Source organism: Phyllosticta citriasiana (genome assembly GCF_038021145.1).
Source record: "Phyllosticta citriasiana strain CBS 120426 chromosome Unknown IWZ02scaffold_4, whole genome shotgun sequence".
Classification (NCBI taxonomy): domain Eukaryota; kingdom Fungi; phylum Ascomycota; class Dothideomycetes; order Botryosphaeriales; family Phyllostictaceae; genus Phyllosticta; species Phyllosticta citriasiana.
The window spans coordinates 959,178-978,200 of NW_027117281.1; the positions used below are offsets into that span (position 1 = coordinate 959,178).

The 19,023-nt window shown below is 55.6% G+C and overlaps 7 protein-coding genes across 7 annotated transcripts; 4 read left to right on the forward strand and 3 right to left on the reverse strand.

The window, feature by feature from the left end:
- Positions 1-4: 4 nt before the first annotated feature.
- Positions 5-901, reverse strand: IWZ02DRAFT_206267 (uncharacterized protein). Its single transcript, XM_066762643.1, has one exon. It carries the CDS (start codon positions 768-770, stop codon positions 294-296), a length of 477 nt encoding a protein of 158 aa, XP_066624543.1. The 5' UTR covers positions 771-901; the 3' UTR covers positions 5-293.
- On the forward strand, positions 847-2,710 carry IWZ02DRAFT_431534 (putative bZIP transcription factor; the record flags this gene model as incomplete). The annotated part of the gene is made up of 4 exons (XM_066766167.1): positions 847-898; positions 1,028-1,078; positions 1,150-2,329; positions 2,377-2,710. The coding sequence occupies 4 exons, from the start codon at positions 847-849 to the stop codon at positions 2,708-2,710; spliced, it is 1,617 nt and encodes a 538-aa protein (XP_066624544.1).
- A 1,225-nt stretch (positions 2,711-3,935) lies between these two features.
- Positions 3,936-5,698, forward strand: IWZ02DRAFT_431535 (uncharacterized protein; the record flags this gene model as incomplete). The annotated part of the gene is made up of 4 exons (XM_066766168.1): positions 3,936-4,159; positions 4,226-4,505; positions 4,544-4,588; positions 4,640-5,698. 4 exons carry the CDS (start codon positions 3,936-3,938, stop codon positions 5,696-5,698), a joined length of 1,608 nt encoding a protein of 535 aa, XP_066624545.1.
- Positions 5,699-6,448: 750 nt separating this feature from the next.
- Positions 6,449-7,976, reverse strand: IWZ02DRAFT_398820 (HORMA domain protein). The gene is made up of 2 exons (XM_066765606.1): positions 7,491-7,976; positions 6,449-7,400 (listed from the first exon to the last, which is right to left on the reverse strand). Exons 1-2 carry the CDS (start codon positions 7,662-7,664, stop codon positions 6,720-6,722), a joined length of 855 nt encoding a protein of 284 aa, XP_066624546.1. The 5' UTR covers positions 7,665-7,976; the 3' UTR covers positions 6,449-6,719.
- A 46-nt stretch (positions 7,977-8,022) lies between these two features.
- On the forward strand, positions 8,023-10,524 carry IWZ02DRAFT_398825 (translation factor guf1, mitochondrial). The gene is made up of 2 exons (XM_066765607.1): positions 8,023-8,723; positions 8,772-10,524. Exons 1-2 carry the CDS (start codon positions 8,228-8,230, stop codon positions 10,286-10,288), a joined length of 2,013 nt encoding a protein of 670 aa, XP_066624547.1. The 5' UTR covers positions 8,023-8,227; the 3' UTR covers positions 10,289-10,524.
- A 1,763-nt stretch (positions 10,525-12,287) lies between these two features.
- Positions 12,288-14,477, reverse strand: IWZ02DRAFT_206411 (transcription initiation factor TFIID component TAF4 family-domain-containing protein). The gene is made up of 2 exons (XM_066762644.1): positions 13,111-14,477; positions 12,288-13,063 (listed from the first exon to the last, which is right to left on the reverse strand). Exons 1-2 carry the CDS (start codon positions 14,264-14,266, stop codon positions 12,417-12,419), a joined length of 1,803 nt encoding a protein of 600 aa, XP_066624548.1. The 5' UTR covers positions 14,267-14,477; the 3' UTR covers positions 12,288-12,416.
- Positions 14,478-14,868: 391 nt separating this feature from the next.
- On the forward strand, positions 14,869-17,968 carry IWZ02DRAFT_374720 (beta-lactamase-like protein; the record flags this gene model as incomplete). Its single annotated transcript, XM_066764776.1, has 6 exons — positions 14,869-15,018; positions 15,085-15,182; positions 15,374-15,454; positions 15,533-16,661; positions 16,722-17,406; positions 17,466-17,968. 6 exons carry the CDS (start codon positions 14,869-14,871, stop codon positions 17,966-17,968), a joined length of 2,646 nt encoding a protein of 881 aa, XP_066624549.1.
- Positions 17,969-19,023: the final 1,055 nt, after the last annotated feature.

Here is a 19,023-nt window from a genome sequence, read left to right on the forward strand (position 1 = left end):
AGTCCGTGTGTCATCAGACGGGAGCTGGATAAAAATGCCTTCGGGTCTGCCTCTACGTCACCCATTTCATCATCACCGCCAGACTCGCTGCAGACGACGCCCGCATTGGGATCGAGCAGGCATTGGCACTCTTTTTTGCTGCCCATCAGCCTCATTTCGTACCATCTGCCTTCGACCGCCGCCGCCCGAGTCACACATCGCGCGCGAGCCGAACGCGCCCTGTTTAAGAGCCTGCCAGCGTGAGTGTGCGCCCTTCCAGTCGTCGCCCGCGCCATCAGGGGAATTCGATTGCGTCACGCCCTGCCCACCCCCCGAGTCTTGATGACTTTTTTTTGTATTTTTCGCGACCACCACAACACCGCCATTCCTGCCTCGAGGCCTGCTCTGTTGCACCGCGCGCCCCTCTTGAGGTGTTCGGCAGCTGGTCTGCCAGTGCAGCGTCCGTGAGAAGCCTGCTTGGCCGGTCGGTGGCGAAAAAGATAGCCCATCACACAACCGCCCTCCCTGCGACCGCGACCACCACCACAACCCCGATGCTCGAGTGCGCCGTCGCCGTCGCTGCAGCTGCTAACTGACCTTGCCCTGCGACAACAGACAAAGAACTGGCAAAGAAGTCCCCTGTTGCGCGCCTGCGCTCCTGTTGCGCCCCGCCGTCGCCGGAAGCAGTTGGATTGGGGACGCGACCAAGTTGGCTGGCTGTGAGCGAGCGACCGACCGACCTGAAGTACACCGACCCGGCCTCTGCCGACGGATCGACACGACCGCACCATACGTCATCCATCTACCACCAGCTGGCCAAGACACCACACACCTAATTGCCAACATCCAACCCGCCCCCCCTCCAACATGTCCTCTGCTCAGGAATCCAAGCAAGACACCTCTGCTGTAATAGGCGAAGGTAAGTGGAGATAATGGTCCCTTTGCCCACTGTGTGCGCGCCCTGTCGCCCGCCCGCCCCGTGCCGCATGCATTGCCCTGGCTGCCTTCGCTGTACCTGCGCATACCGTGTCGCGCTGACGCGCAACAGAAAGCCAAAAGCCCGACAATGAGACCCGCCAGCCATCACCACCTAGAATAGGTACGTCATCGAGCCAAGCCTCACCCGCGCCCTCCCTACTCAACACCAACATGTTCTAACCCGTGTACCAGAGGCTCCTTCCGACGCTGCTGCCGACGCAAAGACGTCCGTTGCTCCTGGCGCATCATCGACGACGACTGCACCGCTGGCACCGCCTCCCAAGCCCGGACAAAACACTTCTGGCGACGGACCGGATTATTTTAGCGGTCCCCACGGAGGAAACCATTTCAACTTGGAACCCAACCCCTTTGAACAATCATTCGGCAACCCCTCTGCAGAGACTCCTGGCAAGAGCCTCCTCCCCCCTGTTGCCAGTCTGACTTCGCCTTCGTCGTTGTTACCGGGTGGTACGCCTGGTTGGCCCAACTCTTTGCGCTCGGGACCACTGAGTCCTGCCATGTTGGCTGGTCCTACCGGTGGCGGTGACTACTTTGGTGAGCCTTGGAAGGGTGGTTTCCCAACACCCAACGAGTCCTCGCTGCGTACAGGCTTAACGCCGGGTGGTGGTGGTTCTATGTTTCCCGCTCCCAGTCCCAATTCACAGGCACTCTTCAACTCCTTGCAAGGCGGTGGCGCAACTCCTAGCACCAGCGAATTTTACCGCACTGCATTCAAAATGAGCAACGGTTTCCAGGGCGCTAATCCCCCTACGTCCCAACCAGCAGAGCAGAACTCGCAACCCGAAAATAGTGATAAGAAACCTTCTCAGCCGATACAACAGCAAGATCCCTTTGGTCAGCACGACGCCAACGTTGTCACGTCATTGCTTGGCCTGAGTAGGGCCGACGCACAGCAAAACAACTCCAACTCTAACAATCAATTCAGCATGTCTGGACCACCTCCAGTCAGTGCTGCCATGGCACCGATGTCAAATCACCTGACTTCTCAAGCCCAAGAGCCAGCTGCCATGAAGCGCGGCACCAAGAACTCCATCACCAGTATGTCTGGTTCGGCCGACACGGGTGACTTCTCCGAAAGCGCGCAGAGTGAGGATGCGAAGCCGTCCAAGAGTCGAGCGAAAAAGAACACCAACGGCAAGGGCCAAGCTGCCGGCAACAGAAGAAAAGCCGATGACGGTGCGGTCAAGCAACCGGCGAACAAAAAGAGCAAACCCAACGAAGCACCCAGCATTCAGGACGACTCGGATGACGACGACGGTGCCAAGCACGACAGTGGCGATGGAGCCAAGGGCAAGGATGGCAAGAAGATGACTGACGAGGAGAAGAGGCGCAACTTTTTGGAACGCAATAGGTAAGTTCGACTTGATCTTGACTGCAGCAATCGCTAACAATTGCCAGGGTCGCTGCCTTGAAATGTCGTCAAAGGAAGAAGCAATGGCTAGCCAACCTCCAGGCCAAGGTGGAACTTTTCAGCACAGAGAACGATGCTCTCTCGGCGCAGATCACGCAGCTGCGCGAGGAAATCGTCAACTTGAAGACTATGCTCCTCGCCCACAAGGACTGTCCTGTCTCGCAAGCACAGGGCATTAGCGGCATGGCCATGGCCAACTTCATCGGAGATGTCAACCAACACGCACATCCGTATGGCATGGGAATGCCACCGAATGGCGTCCCACCCATGGGCATGTCGATGCCGCAGCCACCTCCGCCCAACTCGATGCAGCGGCGATGAGCCGTAACAAGTCCCTGCCGACTGTTCACATGGATTGATAGGTCAAGAGCGGGCGATGAGCCAGCCGAGTCGACCTATGCACTCATCATCTGCATTCATTTTGCATTCAAAATGGGTAGGCGCGCCCTACGGGCTGCAGTCCGATTTCTCTGTTCTTCTCAAGATTTGATCCGGCGGCGTTTCACGCAAGCCTTGAGCATGTGTGAAAAGTTGGCTTTCTCTTCTCTTCGACACTTGTTTCGATGGTTGTTTCGACCTTGTAAAGTATTATGCTTTCCGACCGTCTCCACTCGTTTAGCCGGCGCAAAAGTGGTGGGTAGGCTTGCCTCGCAAGTGTATATAAGTTGGGATTTGCTTTCCATTTTCTCTTTTTTTTTTTTTTTTTTTTTTTCCGACGGCTCAGTTTGCGCGGGGGTTTTGATCTCTTTTGCCGTGGCGAGAACACAGAAAGGCGTTTTGGTGCCAAATCGGCGGACGGCCGGCTGGATGAAAGGGCTGGAGCAGGAGAAGGCCGGGAGATGATGGGGTTCGGATTGAAAATGCTTGACTCATCTTATATCAAGCGAAATGTTCTTTCCATCGTCTCCTGGTGCCGTGAGCGTGTGAGAGGTGAAGTGCAGAAGTGATGCTGATTAAGAGAAGCATGGGATTAGGTCCACGATGGTCCAGGCTGAGCGGATGCCGCCGTGGGAACAATTGCCGCAAAGTGGTGGAAAAGGTCAAACCCGCCGGGGCATGAGGGCTGCTTATGACAGAGTTCGTCATGGGCTTGTGTGCAAGAGCATGTGCTGCACTGACAATCTGACGGCCCGACGATGCCGATGGCCGGAGCCGGATTGCACAAAATGCTTCAAACGGATGGCCTAGAGATCCCGCCGTCGGAGCGAGCAATCATGTGCAGGGTATAAAAGATGGGAAGCGAGGTGGTGAGCGCATGGCTAAGGTGGCAGCGTTATCAATCTAATCAATCAGTCTTCCGACCGAGACCACAATGGCCGCCGTGAGTTTCTCCTGTCGCCTGGCAACTTGCAAACCCTCGTGTCTACCCCGCAAGTACCACGCATGCGCCACGCTTCCGCTTTCCTTTGCTTTCTCTGCCCCCCTCAGCTCCACTGTCAGCACTTTTTCCCTCCTGCTTTACAGTCTCTCCCCTCCCCCCCCCCCACTCCCTTTCGCCGGCCTGACGCTTCCATGAAGCCTCCGGCGCCTCTGCCTGTCTCTCGCCATGGTGGTGCTACTTGATCTCGACGATGACTCGACCGATCTTTTATTCGAGCCGTATCACCTCTCCTCGCAGCACTCTGCTGACCCCTCCGTCCGCCGCAACCAGCCGTACAACGACTCTGCCGATCGCCGCCACCACCACTCCGGCCCTGCCAACGGCCATGTCGAAGACGAGAGGCCCAATCCAAATCTGAATGCCTTTTCGGCGATCCTCAGCTGCTACCCGTGAGTTGCCCCATTCTGCGACCAACACCCGCTCGCTTGGCTGACCCCGTCGGTCCCAATGTGCAGCATCGTCACGCAGCTGGCCTCGCTGCTCGACCTCAACACTCTGCACGATCTCTCGCGAACCTGCCGCCAGTTTCGCGCCAACCTGCTTCAGTACCGCAACCAGCTCGTGACGCAGTCGTTGAAATGTTCGAACGAGCAACCGCCCGCGGGCTCGGAGCCAAGACAAGCGCCGAACGGCGCAGATGGACGATTGGGCGAGCGCATCACCAGCGGCAAGATTGGCACGTGTGCGAGGGACATGGTCGGCGAATGTAGACGATGCGGCGTTGTCGTGTGTAGGGTAAGTTAGTTGGCGACGACTGGCTCACCACCATCGAGCGTGAACAAAAAAGGCCCGCGCCGAGCACACCTCGCGCGGGCCGGGTGAGTACCTGGGGGTTGTTGGGTGGATTTGGGTACCTGACCGAAGCGCAGAATTGCACCAGCAAACCTCCGCCTCCCGTAGCGCTCCCAGGCCGTCTGCGTCGTCTTTGCAAGACGTGCATAAAGGCCCCCCTCGCAGAGGTCCTCTCGCCGTCCATCACTACGCCTCCGCCGTCGTGCAATCTCCTCACCTACCGCTCGCGCTCCTCGCCCGGCGGCCCATCGCCCTACTCTTCCAGCTCTACCCTCAGCACGACGCCCCCTGGCTCGTCGCCGCCCGCATACAGCCTTTCGAGCTCGCCAGATATACCATCGCCGGGGTCCCTCCGAGCCAAGCAAGCAGAGGAGGCAGATACCGCCGAGCAACCCGCATTCACGACGCTCGCCTTCCTGCGCACGCCCTGCAGCTGTCCGGACACGGTATGGCTCTGTCAAACATGCGGTCACGCGCTGCGCAGCGCGGACCAGACGTACCAGCTCGGCTGGACGTGGCGGACAAAGTACAGCCACCTCGGTGGCCTCGGCACCGGCATTGGCGAAGGCCACGAGGGCGTCGTGTGCGGCCTCGGCGAGGCTTGTCGGGGCGGCCGCGACGTCGAGCACGAAGCCTGCGGCACCCCCGACGAGATTGCCGAGATGGAGCGCCGCCTCGACGGCAGCGCGACGGCGGGCGAGGCCCAAATCGCTACGACCACGGCTGCGGCAGCGTCGGCGCCGCTGCAGCCTCTGTTCGGTCCCACAGCCACGGCGTCAACAGCTGCCGCCGCCGCCGCTGCTCCTGCCAGCGCACTCAACGGGCTCGACGGCGTGGGCACGCCGCACGACGAGTGGAGCGGCAACTCGTTCTTCGCGCAAGAGATCGTGGGCATCGGCGGGCGGCGCGTCATGAAGGTCAAGAAGATGGTGCGCATCGGGGCGGCCGTCAAGGAGTACGAGGACGAGCGCGAGAGCAACAACACGTACCTGGGCCGCGAGAAGAAGGGCGACAACCGCGCTTGGTGCGCGTGGTGCAATCGTCTCGTGCCGAGTCGCCGCGACGCGCGCGCGTTGGTCGAGCGCTGGGGCTTTGATGAGGGCACCGTGCTGTGTGGCGATGGCCGCCATGTTTGAGGGACGAGTTGTCAGGGCTGTTCCCCGGCTGAGTGAGTGAGTGGATGGTGTGGTGGCTCGTTGGCGGAGTCGACCTTGAGGTGCGATGTGCGCGGATCATTGGATCTCGGACCGTGGTCTGCTTTGGCAAACTGCCTGTCGAAGCGACGTCAGAGCGTGATTTGCTTGCCTTTTGTTTGGTTTGTGCTTCGTTTTTCATTTCGTGCTCGTTCTTTGGCGGACTGGCTAATGGACTGGCTCTCTTGGATCCTTGGATTGATGGATAGCCGCGTTCAGAGGCAAGACAGGGGAAGACGACGCTTGCTTGTGGTAGAGCAAGCAGACTTGGAGATCAGGAGCACCAATGGTGGCGGTTGCGGCTGTTCGACTGACGATGAGCAGACGAACGAAATCATGGTGGGAACGACGGTGGACATGATACGGATAGATACGGCGACAAGCATGTTGGAATGGAATGTGTGGATGATGATGATGACGACGCTGACGGCAATGATGGAAAAACGACAACGTCTTTGGGTAGATGTTTAGTTAGCTCGCTCGCGAGGTACCGTAGGCACGTATGTATGTAGCTTGGTAGGTAGGTGGCATGCAAATTTGGGATAGATGAGCAGATGAGAATACGTCGAGGCGAGCGAGCAAGTAGGTAGATGAGCGAATACCTACCTAGCAGTAGTAGTTATGGCCAAGGCATTGATATCAGCTACTGTAGTCGAATGGTCAACCAATCAAACCGATGAATACCTTGATCAGTAGTCCTGCGTGCTGTGGCCGAGCTGCGTGAGGAATGAGGGATATTTGATGTGTCACCAGCTTCCAACCTATTCGGTCTAGGTACACGAGAGTGAAGAGGAGAGAGAGAGAGAGAGAAACAAGAAAACGTGCAAATAATCGTAATCTGACATGTGTCCATGAACGCCGTGATTGCCTTCCGCCGAGGGTGATTCCGTCTACGAGTCGTACAGTCTGCTGATGATGAGGAAGAAAGAAGAAAGAGGATGGGCGGCAACCGACCGACCGCCATCTAATCAGCCATACGGTAGCTGACAACGGTATCGACCTTGTGCTGCGAGGTGCTGAAGCTGCGCAGCTGAACTTTTTCGCCGCCCTCAATCTCCTTGGCGTCCGAGTCGCCCCACTCGACGGGCACGTCCGAGTCGGCGTCGGCGTAGACGAGCACGTTGAAGGTGCAGTTGCCGTCGAGCATGGGCAGGAACGTCACCGACGCCGTGATTTGCCGGAACAGCGATTGGATCTCGGATTGGATCTCGGCTTCTGTCTTCTCCTTTGGCGGCGGCGACGGATCCCGCGTTCTTCGCTGCTGTTTGCTGCTGGCTTCGTTGTTTTCGTTTTCGTTCTTGGTGTCTTTGTTGTCGTCGTCTTCGGCAGCAGCAGCGGGCGTTGATGAAGATGCATCAGCAGCGGGAGGAGGAGTTGTAGGCTTGGTTTTGCCAAAAATGTCAATGTCGAATTGCCAGCGTTCGACGTGCTCGCCCGTCTCGCGCGACGTGATGACGATGACGAGCTTGTTGATCTTGGCGCCCTGCATCCACTTGCGCAGCTGCGTCATGATCTTCTTGATGTACGCCTGCACCTGGTCGTCGGCCGACACCATCATTGTCAGCCCGTACTTTTTGACTGGGCTAAAGTCCTCGGCCGGGTACACGCCGCGCTGGAACAGGATGCTGTGGATTGAGTATTCGAACTGAATGCGCTGCGTTAGAATGTCATGAATCATGAGGGTTTATGTCGTGGATGAGAGGGAGACTAGGATGAGAGCAAAAATCGTTCTTACAAATTCAGACACAATCTTGGATGAGCCTTTCAGAGCCAACTTGTGCGTTTTGGCGTTTGCGTCGTCTTTTGATGATGCGCTGCTCTTCTTGACTCGCTTCTCTCCCGATGTCGACTTTTCCTTGGAGCTACTCGTCTTGGCCGACTTTCTCGGCTTTTCCTTGTCTGCGGACATTTTTTCTGAGTACGTTCCCGTGTCTCTTCTGCTGCGTTTTTCTGTTTCTCAAGCGGATAATAGGATGATTTGCAACCGATTCGACTGCCTCGTGAACTGGTGGAACTGCAAACTCGGCTGTAGTGCAGTGGGGCTCTGATTTCCTTGGTCTCGATGACTATGCACAGGCGTCCGGGGTTGATGCACGGATGGGGGCTAGGTTGTGGATGGTTGGATAGAGAGAGGTGGAGAGGTGAGGTTGACATGGCCTTCTCGCCAAGCTTGTATACTTCGTTGGCTCGGCAACCCCGTGAAGATGAATAGGACCTGTACTGCCAGGTGCCCGTAGTTTGATGAGATACTTTATAAAATAATTGCGATCACAGAATCATTCAGTACTTATTTACAAAGTGGATCTGGTTCTTGCTTTTTTTCGCGCCCGATACCAATGGAAGTGCGCGTTGCACGTCTCCGCGCCACACGCGCCGCCGCATCTCCCAAGTCCGACCTCCGATCCCACATTTTTCGACAGCTCCAGCTTTCGACGTCGTCAACTGCTCAATGTCAGCTCCCATCTGATCCCCATGCGACAATGCTTCCGTGCCGCCGAACGCCTTCTGCGGCCATGGCAAGGCTCGTCGAGCCGCCCTAAATTCCCCATTTCTCGCTCCTCACTACAGCCGACGCCGCTTTTGCGCAACCGCCGGGCCTTCTGCTCCTCCGCCCGCCATCTCGCCGCCAAAGGCAATGTTCACATAAAATCCGACCTCGAAACGCGCATTGCTGCAATTCCAATCGATCGATTCCGCAATTTTTGTATCGTCGCCCACGTCGACCATGGCAAGAGCACGCTGTCGGACCGGTTGCTCGAGCACACCGGCGTCATTGAGCCTGGCAGCAACAAGCAAATTTTGGACAAGCTCGACGTCGAACGCGAGCGCGGCATCACCGTCAAGGCCCAGACATGTACCATGATTTACAATTACAAGGGGGAGGACTACCTGTTGCACCTCGTCGACACGCCAGGGCACGTTGACTTTAGGGCTGAAGTCAGTAGGAGTTATGCCAGTTGCGGAGGAGGTTTGTAGCCAATATTGAAAGTCAGAAGATCGGGACTGACAGATGCAGCTCTTCTTCTGGTCGATGCCAGCCAAGGTGTACAGGCCCAAACTGTGGCAAACTTCTATCTTGCCTTCGCCCAAGGCCTGACGCTCGTCCCTGTCATCAACAAGGTAGATTTGCCCTCGGCAGATCCAGACCGTGCTCTCGAGCAGATGAACGAAACATTCGAGCTGGATACAGAAAACGCGGTGCTGTGCTCTGCAAAGACAGGGCTTGGCGTTGAAAAACTACTGCCAAACGTCATTGAGCAAATACCAGCACCCCAGGGCGACCACACTAAACCCCTGAGGCTACTCCTGGTCGATTCGTGGTACAGCAACTACAAGGGCGTCATCCTGCTTGTACGCATCTTCGACGGCCAAGTAAAGTCGGGAGATCAGGTCATCTCGCTTGTGACGGGCCTCAAGTACACGGTTGGCGAAGTCGGCATCATGTATCCCGACCAAACACCTCAAGCTGTACTCCGTGCTGGACAAGTTGGATACATCTATTTCAATCCGGGCATGAAGCGTTCGCAGGAGGCCAAGGTCGGCGACACCTATACCCACGTGGCCACCAAGAATCAAGTCGAGCTGTTGCCGGGCTTCGAGGACCCCAAAGCCATGGTCTTCGTTGCCGCCTACCCGGTTGACCAATCCAACTTCGAGCATCTTGAAGACAGCATCCACCAAATCGTCCTCAACGACCGCAGTGTGACGGTGGCCAAAGAATCCTCGGATGCGTTGGGTGCTGGTTGGCGTCTCGGTTTCCTTGGAACGCTTCACTGCTCCGTCTTCGAAGACCGGCTGCGTCAAGAGCACGGCGCCAGCATCATCATCACCCCGCCGAGCGTTCCAACTAAGATCGTGTACAAAGACGGCACCGAAAACATCATCACCAACCCAAATGCGTTCCCCGACGACCAAGACCGCCACACCAAGGTAGAGGAGGTGCAAGAGCCCTACGTTACAGCAACTATCACCATGCCCGAAGAATACATTGGTCCTGTCATTGAGTTGTGTGAGTCCAACCGCGGCAGCCAGGTCGAACTGACCTTCTTCACCGCGACCCAAGTGATTCTCAAATACGACATTCCACTGGCGCAGCTGGTCGACGACTTTTTCGGCAAACTCAAGGGCTGCACAAAAGGCTACGCAACGCTCGATTACGAGGATGCCGGGTTCCGGACGTCCAACATGCACAAGCTGCAGCTGCTCGTCAACAAGGAGCCCGTCGACGCCGTGGCGCGCGTGGTGCACTCGTCGCAGGTGGACCGCATCGGGCGCGACTGGGTGCGCAAGTTCAAGGAGCACGTCGAGCGTCAAATGTTCGAGGTTGTCATCCAGGCTGCCGTCGGCAAGCGCATCGTTGCCCGTGAGACCATCAAGCCCTTCCGCAAGGACGTCCTCGCCAAGCTGCACGCCAGTGATGTGTCGCGCCGCCGCAAACTGCTTGAGAAGCAAAAGGAGGGCAAGAAGAAGATGAGGGCTGTGGGCAGCGTCGTCATCGACCAAAAGGCTTTCCAGGGCTTTCTGGCAAAGTAAGGTAGACGCGGATTGCTCTACTTTCCTAGCTTCGCCAAAGTAGGGCCCTGTGGGCAGTTCTGTCGAATGTTTACCAATTGAAGTAGAAAGTTTTCGATCGACTATGTAGGACATAGATAATACCCTGTACCGGTTTGCATCCCATCTCCAAATCTGAACAGTGACAGTTCTTCACAACAAGATTTCACTCCATCTTTCGAATTCAAATGCAACTTGAAATCAACGTGAAGACATCGATGTTCCCGCATAAAATAACTGCCATTTTCAACATCAAACACATGCAGAAACCCAACAATAAGACAAAGTGTTCTCGCAGACACTCAACCACAGCTCGGACTTTGCCACCGCCTCATCCTAAACCCAAAGCTGGCATCCCACAGTCCTGCTCCATGGAGCTGGAACACGAGGGTCCCAATAACCTTTCCGCGCCATGCGCAATGCAATCCTCTCAACTGACAGCCTCGGTCCACATGCCATGTGGGAAAGTTTGGAATGATGATAAGAGCATGACCTGGCTCGAGCTTGACGTGCATGCGAAACACCCGGATTCTCCGATTGTGCTTATTCTCGGGATGGATGCATCTTTCTGCAATTGGAATGAAGCTGTGGGACACTGAGTGCAAATTTTACTGTATTTGCATCATGGTTGTCGCTGTTGCTTCTGGCGCTTTCGATGTGTCGCTAGCCTTTTGCTCCCCGGGCGATTTTTGCTATATATATACCAATGTGTAAGAAGTCATCAGCTCCCACCCTCGACCTCTCCAGGTCTCTTCTGGTCTCTCAAGGGCAATTTGATAACAAATAAAATTACCACCAAAATCCACATACATTCTCCAGCTTCAGCAACAGTCACAAACTCGGATCTAGATAAGTGTCCTTTCCTCCTCCTACACTACTATCACCCAACAGAGCTAATCCGCTACCACAGATCATGCGCTTGACCAAATCGAAATCCTTGATCTCCATTCCTATGCTGTTAGCCTTGCCATCGCTCTCCACGGCCGGCCCAGCGGCCTACGGCATCTGCCAGGCCGGCTGTGCCGGCGTCGTAGTCGCCTGCTACGGCGCCGCTGGCTTCACGTTCGGGACGGTCCTGGCCGCTGCCGCGCCACCAGCTATTGCGGCGTGCAACGGGGCGTATGGATCGTGCCAGGCGGCGTGTGCCGGCGTCTTGCTGGCGCCTACGCCTTGAGAAGAGGGGGCGGAGTTGGGTGAGGTCTGGACTGCCTGACGGTTTTTCTGATTTGGTGGCGGTGCTGATGGGTAAACGGCTGGTTAATGTGGCGTAATGAGGTTGATGGCTTGTGATGTTTGGTTGTAAATCTGAGCGCTCTGGAGCACAGAACGCTTCTGTTCTTCACTCTAAGTGCCTTAGGAATGTTTGGATTGCAGATCGGCACTTGGTAAGTGTTTGTGAAAGAAAGAGTTGAGGAGGCAGCAAATGTGTGCAATGGGATGGATGTGCATTTGGTCAGATAGGGGGAAAATGGACTGATAAAGTGGCTGCATAGCGAGAGCTACATCACTCCTTTCCCAGCTGCGCGTTTTCTGACCTTAGGACGTTTGGCGCCATATTGGGCAGAGAAGGTGGTGTCGTCGGGCCGTTCGATATGAAGTCGCACGATGGACTCGGGAGAACTTGCGTGCGATTTTTGTGCATTGATACCACGATCCAATTTGGAAGTCAGTCAGTCATACCAATCCCTCTCGTTGAGCACTACACACACCTTTTCAGTTCAAAGGTCGAAAGTAGACTGACGCACCTTCCCCAAAGGTCGAATTCTAGAATGCAGGTCAGGAAGATTAGACTTAAGATACGGCACGACGCAATCGCTAGCGGCCCTGGGGCTGTAGTTGAATTGCTCAAGTAATGGGTATTTGATATCTCGTAGCCGGAGTAGATCTTGTTGTTGAGTGAGTACTCAAACTTCTGCAGTCTTTGTTTCTGGTATCTGATGTGATACCAGAAGAAATTGACTGCTGTCCAACTCCTATCCCTTTATGCAATGCATTACCACGTCCCTTGGCCCAGAATATTGGGCCTCATGGTGTTTCTGTGAATCAAGCTCTGTCGGCTTCTGCTTTTGAAGAATAAAACCAGCGCATGGGTTTCTCTGGTTGCGAGCGCTCAGTTGTCAGCTTTTAACCTCACCAGCGCCCGCGCCAGTGTCTTCTTCTCATTGCCATCCAGTTCCATGGCAGCGATAAAATCCCGGATCTGTATGCTTTTGCCCTTGGGTCCGTCCTCGCGCCAATCACCCCATTTCCTGTCTCTTGCAGCCAGGTTTCGATCTTGCTGCCCGCCCGCGCCTGCACTTGTGCTTCCCGGTCCCGCCAAGTTCGTATTCAACCTCGGAGTAGAGGCGCCAGAGCCACTGCCGCCTGATAACCAACTGTACTTTTTCATGCCTCCAATGGCCATGTTCGCAGTCGTGTTGGCCGCTCTGTGCAGAACCTCTTCCGTCTGACCTGCTTTGGCTATCCTTTCGCGTTCCTTCTTCGTCATCTTTGGTTGATTGTAAATGTCTGATGGATTTGGTTTGCTCGGGTCTGCCAGGGTTCCAGGCGTTCCGCTGCCGTCTTTGGAGGATACGCGTTTTTGGCGTCGCGCAAGACGCTCCTTCTCAATCTTGCGGTCTTCAGCCGACAGCTTGCGCAACGATGGCGATACCTCTGATGCGAAGGATATGGTAGGTTGAGGCGTGGGAGGAGTGTCAGTTGGGGGTGTTGGGAGACGAGAGAGCTCGTTCTTCGGGCCGTCAGAGTCGAGCGCACCTGGAAGCCGTCAGTCGAGAGCCTTGATTGTGAAAACGAGTACTTACGCTTTTTAGGCACAGTCATGGGACTGACAGCGCTATCGGGCTGGTCCCATGCAGTGTTGGTAGCGGAAGCTGATACTGCAGTAGCAGGGCGCTCGGGTCCTGTACCAGTCGCAATGTCCGCATACTCTGGAGGTACAATGCCGTCGGAATTCAGTTGACGAGACCGAGCAAGTGCGTACGAGTCCTCGAGAACGGTGCGAAGCCTGTCCTTGGTTGCCAGAGATAAGAGGGTCAGGATATCCACCAAAGGAGCACTGGTGTCCAAGAGCGCATCAGCTTCAGCTCTGACAATGCCCGTGCCATCAGGGCCGATAGCAGTCATTCCGTGCATTCCTTCCAAGTTCTTGGACTTCTTCTCGATTCTATCGTAGAGTCCTTCGACGCTGAAATTAACGCCGGCGGAAAATGCAATTTTGCCAATCCGGTTTCTGATGCTGTTGGCCTTGAGGAATGGATCATTGAGCTCTTGCTGTGCGCTTTCTGCTAATGCGCGGGCTGCAGCCTTGTGCTTCTCATGCATTTCGTCTTCGACCGTCTTCTCTGAGACCGGCGGCTGGCTGACGGGACCCGCACCTTGAAATGCCGGATGGCCGCCGAAACTGCCTCCAAGCGCATTGAAGCTGTTGCTGGGAGAAATGGTGGATGGCGATGGCGTGAACTGAGCGGAAAAGGACTGGCTCTGGGCCTGGTGGTGTTGGTTCTGCCATGTCTGCGCCAGGTAGTTTTCTTCCTCCCTCAAATCTATACCAGCCGACGCAATAGAATCACTTAGGTCATTGAGGTCCGTAGCCTTTTCTTTTTCTTGCTTCTCTGTCTTCTCCACAGGCCTCTGCGGCGGACCCATGGAGCCAGGCGGCGGCGGTCCGCGAGGTGTAGCGTCATGACTCTGGGATGGGTATTCGGGCTGGTTGAAGGTCGGAATTGGAGTATGTGTCTGAGCCGGTGTCCCAGGAATGGATGCGTATGGCGAATTGTGCGAGTATGGGTATGGCGATCCGGGATTTGGTGACAACTTTGTCCGCTTGGCTGCTGGAGGCATTCCTATTCCAGCGGGCGATTGCATCTGGACGGGCGAGTTCGCAGTCGGTGGATAAGGAGAGTACGGCCGCTGCTGCTGCTGCTGATGCGGCTGCATCGGGGGATACTGGTGCGCCATGATGTTCAGCCAGGTGGGAGTCGTGAGCGGCGATGCTGCTCTTCCGTGCAGCCTGCCGGCCGTTCTGACCGTGACCTATCTTGAGCGCAAGTCGAAGATCATTCGCGGAGGTGATCGCCGTGGGTCAGAGATGATGTTCAGAGAGGGTTGGGCTTGTTTGAGAGGTATCGTGGGCGGTTGGAGACGGGCGATAGGGTTGGCGGTGGTGGAGGTTTGGTTTGGGCAGGCCGCCCGCTAGAGTCGCAGTCATTACCTCGCGCGTCAAGTCGGAACGTTCCGTTTCTCCGACGCCGAAGCTATGTCATAGCCGCACTAATGCAGTCGTCGCAACCTCCACGCCGGCATTGACTTTCTCACGCCCATCCATCCACCTTCGCTCTGTCGCGACTGCGCGCTCAAGAGCAAGCACCTACATTTGCCTTTCTTACCCCCCATCTCTCTTCCCTTCACGACGCCCACAACAAAAGCGCAGCATTTGCTTCATGACCCGAACCTCATTCTCTGAGTGCACTCTTTCGCAGCACGACGCGACCTGACAGCCCGCCGACGTCTTGCACATTCATCTACACTGCCAGTAGCCTCGACTCTCGAGAGCTCTCAGCATGGCTGCAAAACGGAAAGCTGCGGCCATGGCGCCAGGGGATGACGAGCCGGTCGACCCTTCCGACGAGCTCCTCTTCTACTGCCTAGGCGGTGGAAACGAAGTGGGCAGGTCTAGTCACATCATACAATACAAGGGCAAGACGGTCATGGTATGCGGTTCTGCCTGTGTTGGCACGTTGGAACCATGAGGACGAATTGTGCTGATTTTGGGATAGCTCGATGCTGGCATGCATCCCGCATACGATGGGCTTGCGGCGTTGCCCTTTTACGATGAGTTCGACCTCAGCCAAGTTGACGTCCTATTGATTAGCCAGTAAGCAAATACCTTTCATAGCGTCCCATGTCTGAGCTTGAGTCCCAAAGCATGAATTCATACTGCGTGCGGGCTATACCCGACTGGAGGCGTCAACACATGAGGCGCAAAGGATACTACGGAAGGAGATGATGTCGAAAATACTTGGTACTTTCTCCTGCGTATCCTGTACCACCGCCACTGTATATGAGCATCAATAAATCTCAAATGTCTGCGCATATCATCTCCCAATGCTGTGGTGAAGAAGCCCGCACGCATCAAACCCCCTGTCTGTGTAGATAGCTCCAAAAGCCCGCGCGATTCGACTGCTTTGGGCCACTCTGGAAACATAAGCTGACTTGAACATGTAGCTTCCATATTGACCACGCTGCTTCTTTACCATACGTCCTTGCGAAAACGAACTTCAAAGGCCGCGTTTTCATGACCCATCCGACCAAAGCAATCTACAAGTGGCTCATCCAGGACAGCGTTCGAGTAGGCAACATTTCCTCTTCCTCTGAATCACGCATCCAACTCTACACCGAAGCCGACCACCTCTCGACCTTTCCTCAAATCGAAGCCATCGATTACTACACAACCCACACCATCTCCTCAATTCGCATAACACCTTATCCGGCTGGACACGTTTTGGGAGCTGCCATGTTCCTCATTGAGATTGCGGGGTTGAAGATTCTCTTCACGGGCGATTACTCGCGAGAAGAGGACAGGCACTTGATTTCCGCAGAAGTTCCCAAAAATGTCAAGGTGGACGTCTTGATCACAGAAAGTACCTTTGGAATTGCATCCCATATTCCCCGCTTAGAGCGCGAGGCAGCTCTGATGAAGTCCATCACCGGAATTTTGAATAGGGGTGGCCGCGTTCTTCTTCCAGTCTTCGCCCTCGGACGTGCACAGGAGCTTCTTCTCATCCTGGACGAGTACTGGGCAAGACACAGCGAATACTCAAAAATCCCAATATACTACGCCTCCAACATTGCAAGGAAATGTATGGTTGTCTACCAAACATATGTTTATGCAATGAACGACAACATCAAGAGACTATTTAGGGAGCGCATGGAGGAAGCGGAGAAGAATGGCGATGCCTCTAAGGCTGGCCCCTGGGACTTTAGATACGTGCGGTCCTTGAAGTCGCTGGAACGTTTCGACGATGTCGGGGGCTGCGTCATGCTTGCAAGTCCCGGTATGATGCAAAACGGCGTTAGCCGCGAGTTGTTGGAGAGATGGGCTCCTGACCCACGCAACGGAGTCATCATGACAGGTTACTCTGTGGAGGGCACCATGGGTAAACTGATCATGCAAGAGCCTGACCAAATTCAAGCGGTCATGACAAGGGGCAACGCGGTGAGAAGGGGCCCAGGCAGAGAAAACGAGCAAATCATGATTCCCAGGAGATGTACCGTCCAGGAACTCAGTTTCGCGGCGCACGTCGACGGGACGGAGAACAGGGAGTTCATCGAGGGCGTCGCTGCGCCCGTTGTGGTAAGTACCGTCCTACCCGCACTTTTAGACATTATAATCTAACCAATGGGATTCACGCAGATTCTAGTGCACGGCGAGAAACACAACATGATGCGTCTCAAATCCAAACTTCTTTCGCTGAACGCAGACAAGAAGCAACCAGTCAAGGTATTCTCGCCAGCGAATTGCGAAGAGCTGCGCATACCATTCAAGACGGACAAGGTGGCCAAGGTGGTTGGAAAACTTGCGCAAATTCCGCCGCCACTGTCACATCACCCAAAGAATGGAGATGGTCCAGAAAGCGCACAAGAGGAGCTAGACGAGCAGTCTAAACTCATCAGCGGTGTGCTTGTTCAAAACGACTTCAAAATGTCCCTCATGGCCCCGGAAGACCTGAGAGAGTATGCAGGCCTGACGACCACCACGATTGTCTGCAGGCAACACCTTACACTGGCCGCGGCGAGTGTCGACCTCATCCGTTGGGCCTTGGAGGGCACATTCGGCGCTCTCCGCCAGATTGACAGCCATGACCTGGGCATTGATGGCAAGGCCGAGACAAACGGCAACGGGGTCAAGAAAGAAGATGCAGACGAGGAGATTGACCGCAGCACAACAAGCTTCGTAGTCATGGGCTGCGTGACGATCCACTGCCGCGCCGGCGGACGGATAGAGGTCGAGTGGGAGGGCAACATGATCAATGATGGCATCGCCGACGCTGTGCTCGCCGTGCTCTTCACGGTCGAAACAAGCCCAGCAGCCGTTAAGCGTGAGTTTTCAGTTCTCCAATTCCCAAACGCGACCATCTGGTGCTAACTGTGTGTCCAGAATCTTCGTCCAAGCACGCACACTCGCACGCCACCCCGACACCCAAAGCCAACCCCCACGCCCTCAGCGACCCGCAAACGCGCTTCGACCGGCTTTGCATGTTCCTCGAAGCGCAATTTGGCCAAAACATCACGCCCATCACGCACCCCAAACTGGTCGCCGACCAGCAGCAGCCCAGCGAATCCGCATCCATCGCCACGGACGACACCAAGGACGCACCGTCGACCGACGGCAACGCAAAGACGGTCTCCATCGCCGGCGGCCTCATGCCGACCGACAACGACGACGACGCCTCCTTCTCGCCCGCCGAGCAGGCCGAGCTGAAGCGCCTGCACGCCCTCGGCATACCTGTGCCTGGCGTCGAGATCCGCGTCGACAAGCACGTCGCCAAGGTGTGGCTTGAGACGCTCGAGGTCGAGTGCTCCGCGGCCATTTTGAGGGATCGCGTGCGCGCTATCGTTGAGCGCGCTGTCGAGACTGTGGCGCCCATCTGGCGCGAGTAGAGAAAAGGCTGGACCAGGCGTGCTCGCTACCTGCGGTTGCTGGGCTGCAGTGTGGTGGACTAGGAGGAGTAACGGAGGTCGTCATGGCGTGCAGGACAAGGGGGCTCGGAACGTACTGTACTTTCGCGAGGGCAGAGACTGGTTTGGCGTGCCACGGCATCATAGCAATCATGAACGGACGAGCGCGGCTTAAAAAGTGGCAGAAAAGCACCTAGCGCTCTGCAATGTTACCTCGTCGTCGTCCCCTTTGCTGCAGGAACGAGGCACAAAAGGCGCTAGCGATGCTATGTAGTAGCCATGGCGAATCCCCCGCGCTGATCAGGGACAACAACGACAACAACCCGAAGTCAGCCCAATCAAAAATATAGAACGAGACAAGATGGGCCAAACAGAACGGGAAAAAGGGTTAAAAAAAACCCCCCCCCCAAAAAAAAAAAAAACAAGTCCAGGTAGCGAGAGCGAGACATGGAGCATGCAGTACACCTGGGCAATTCAATACCCTTTACCACACAGTAGTATTACAGTGCACCACTTGGTCGTGGTCGTGTCTACGGTCTGCCATGTGTCGCTGCAGATTGTCTTCTTGTCAAGATGCCCAGCCGAATCATGTACGGTACGCATACCCAAGAGTCGTCTTTGCATGGTTCAGAAGGCTGCGCAAGTGGACATGTCTTCTGAAACTTGGGTTCGGAAGCCGCATAAATGTGAGGACGATATGTATGGCCGTGTCAGTGATGTCATGCTACCTAGGTACAAAAGTGCGTTTCTTAGACATATCTGTTGTTCAATCGATGGGGAGTCAGGCGGCACTGCAGCAGTAATGAATGATCCGTGCGTGGCTCGAGAGGGAAGTGACATCACGCCAACATCGTACGCTGTGGGACGACCGCACCACATCATCGTTTACGGCAATCACGACACACGGGTCAGACGCGCAGTGCGTGCTTCGCGTCTGTGTGCGAGTATTTTTACTATCGCGCAGAAGAGCCAACTCCAGAATTCAAATCAGCAGATGGCAGACACATTTGGCAGAAGAAGGACCCCAGAATAGATTT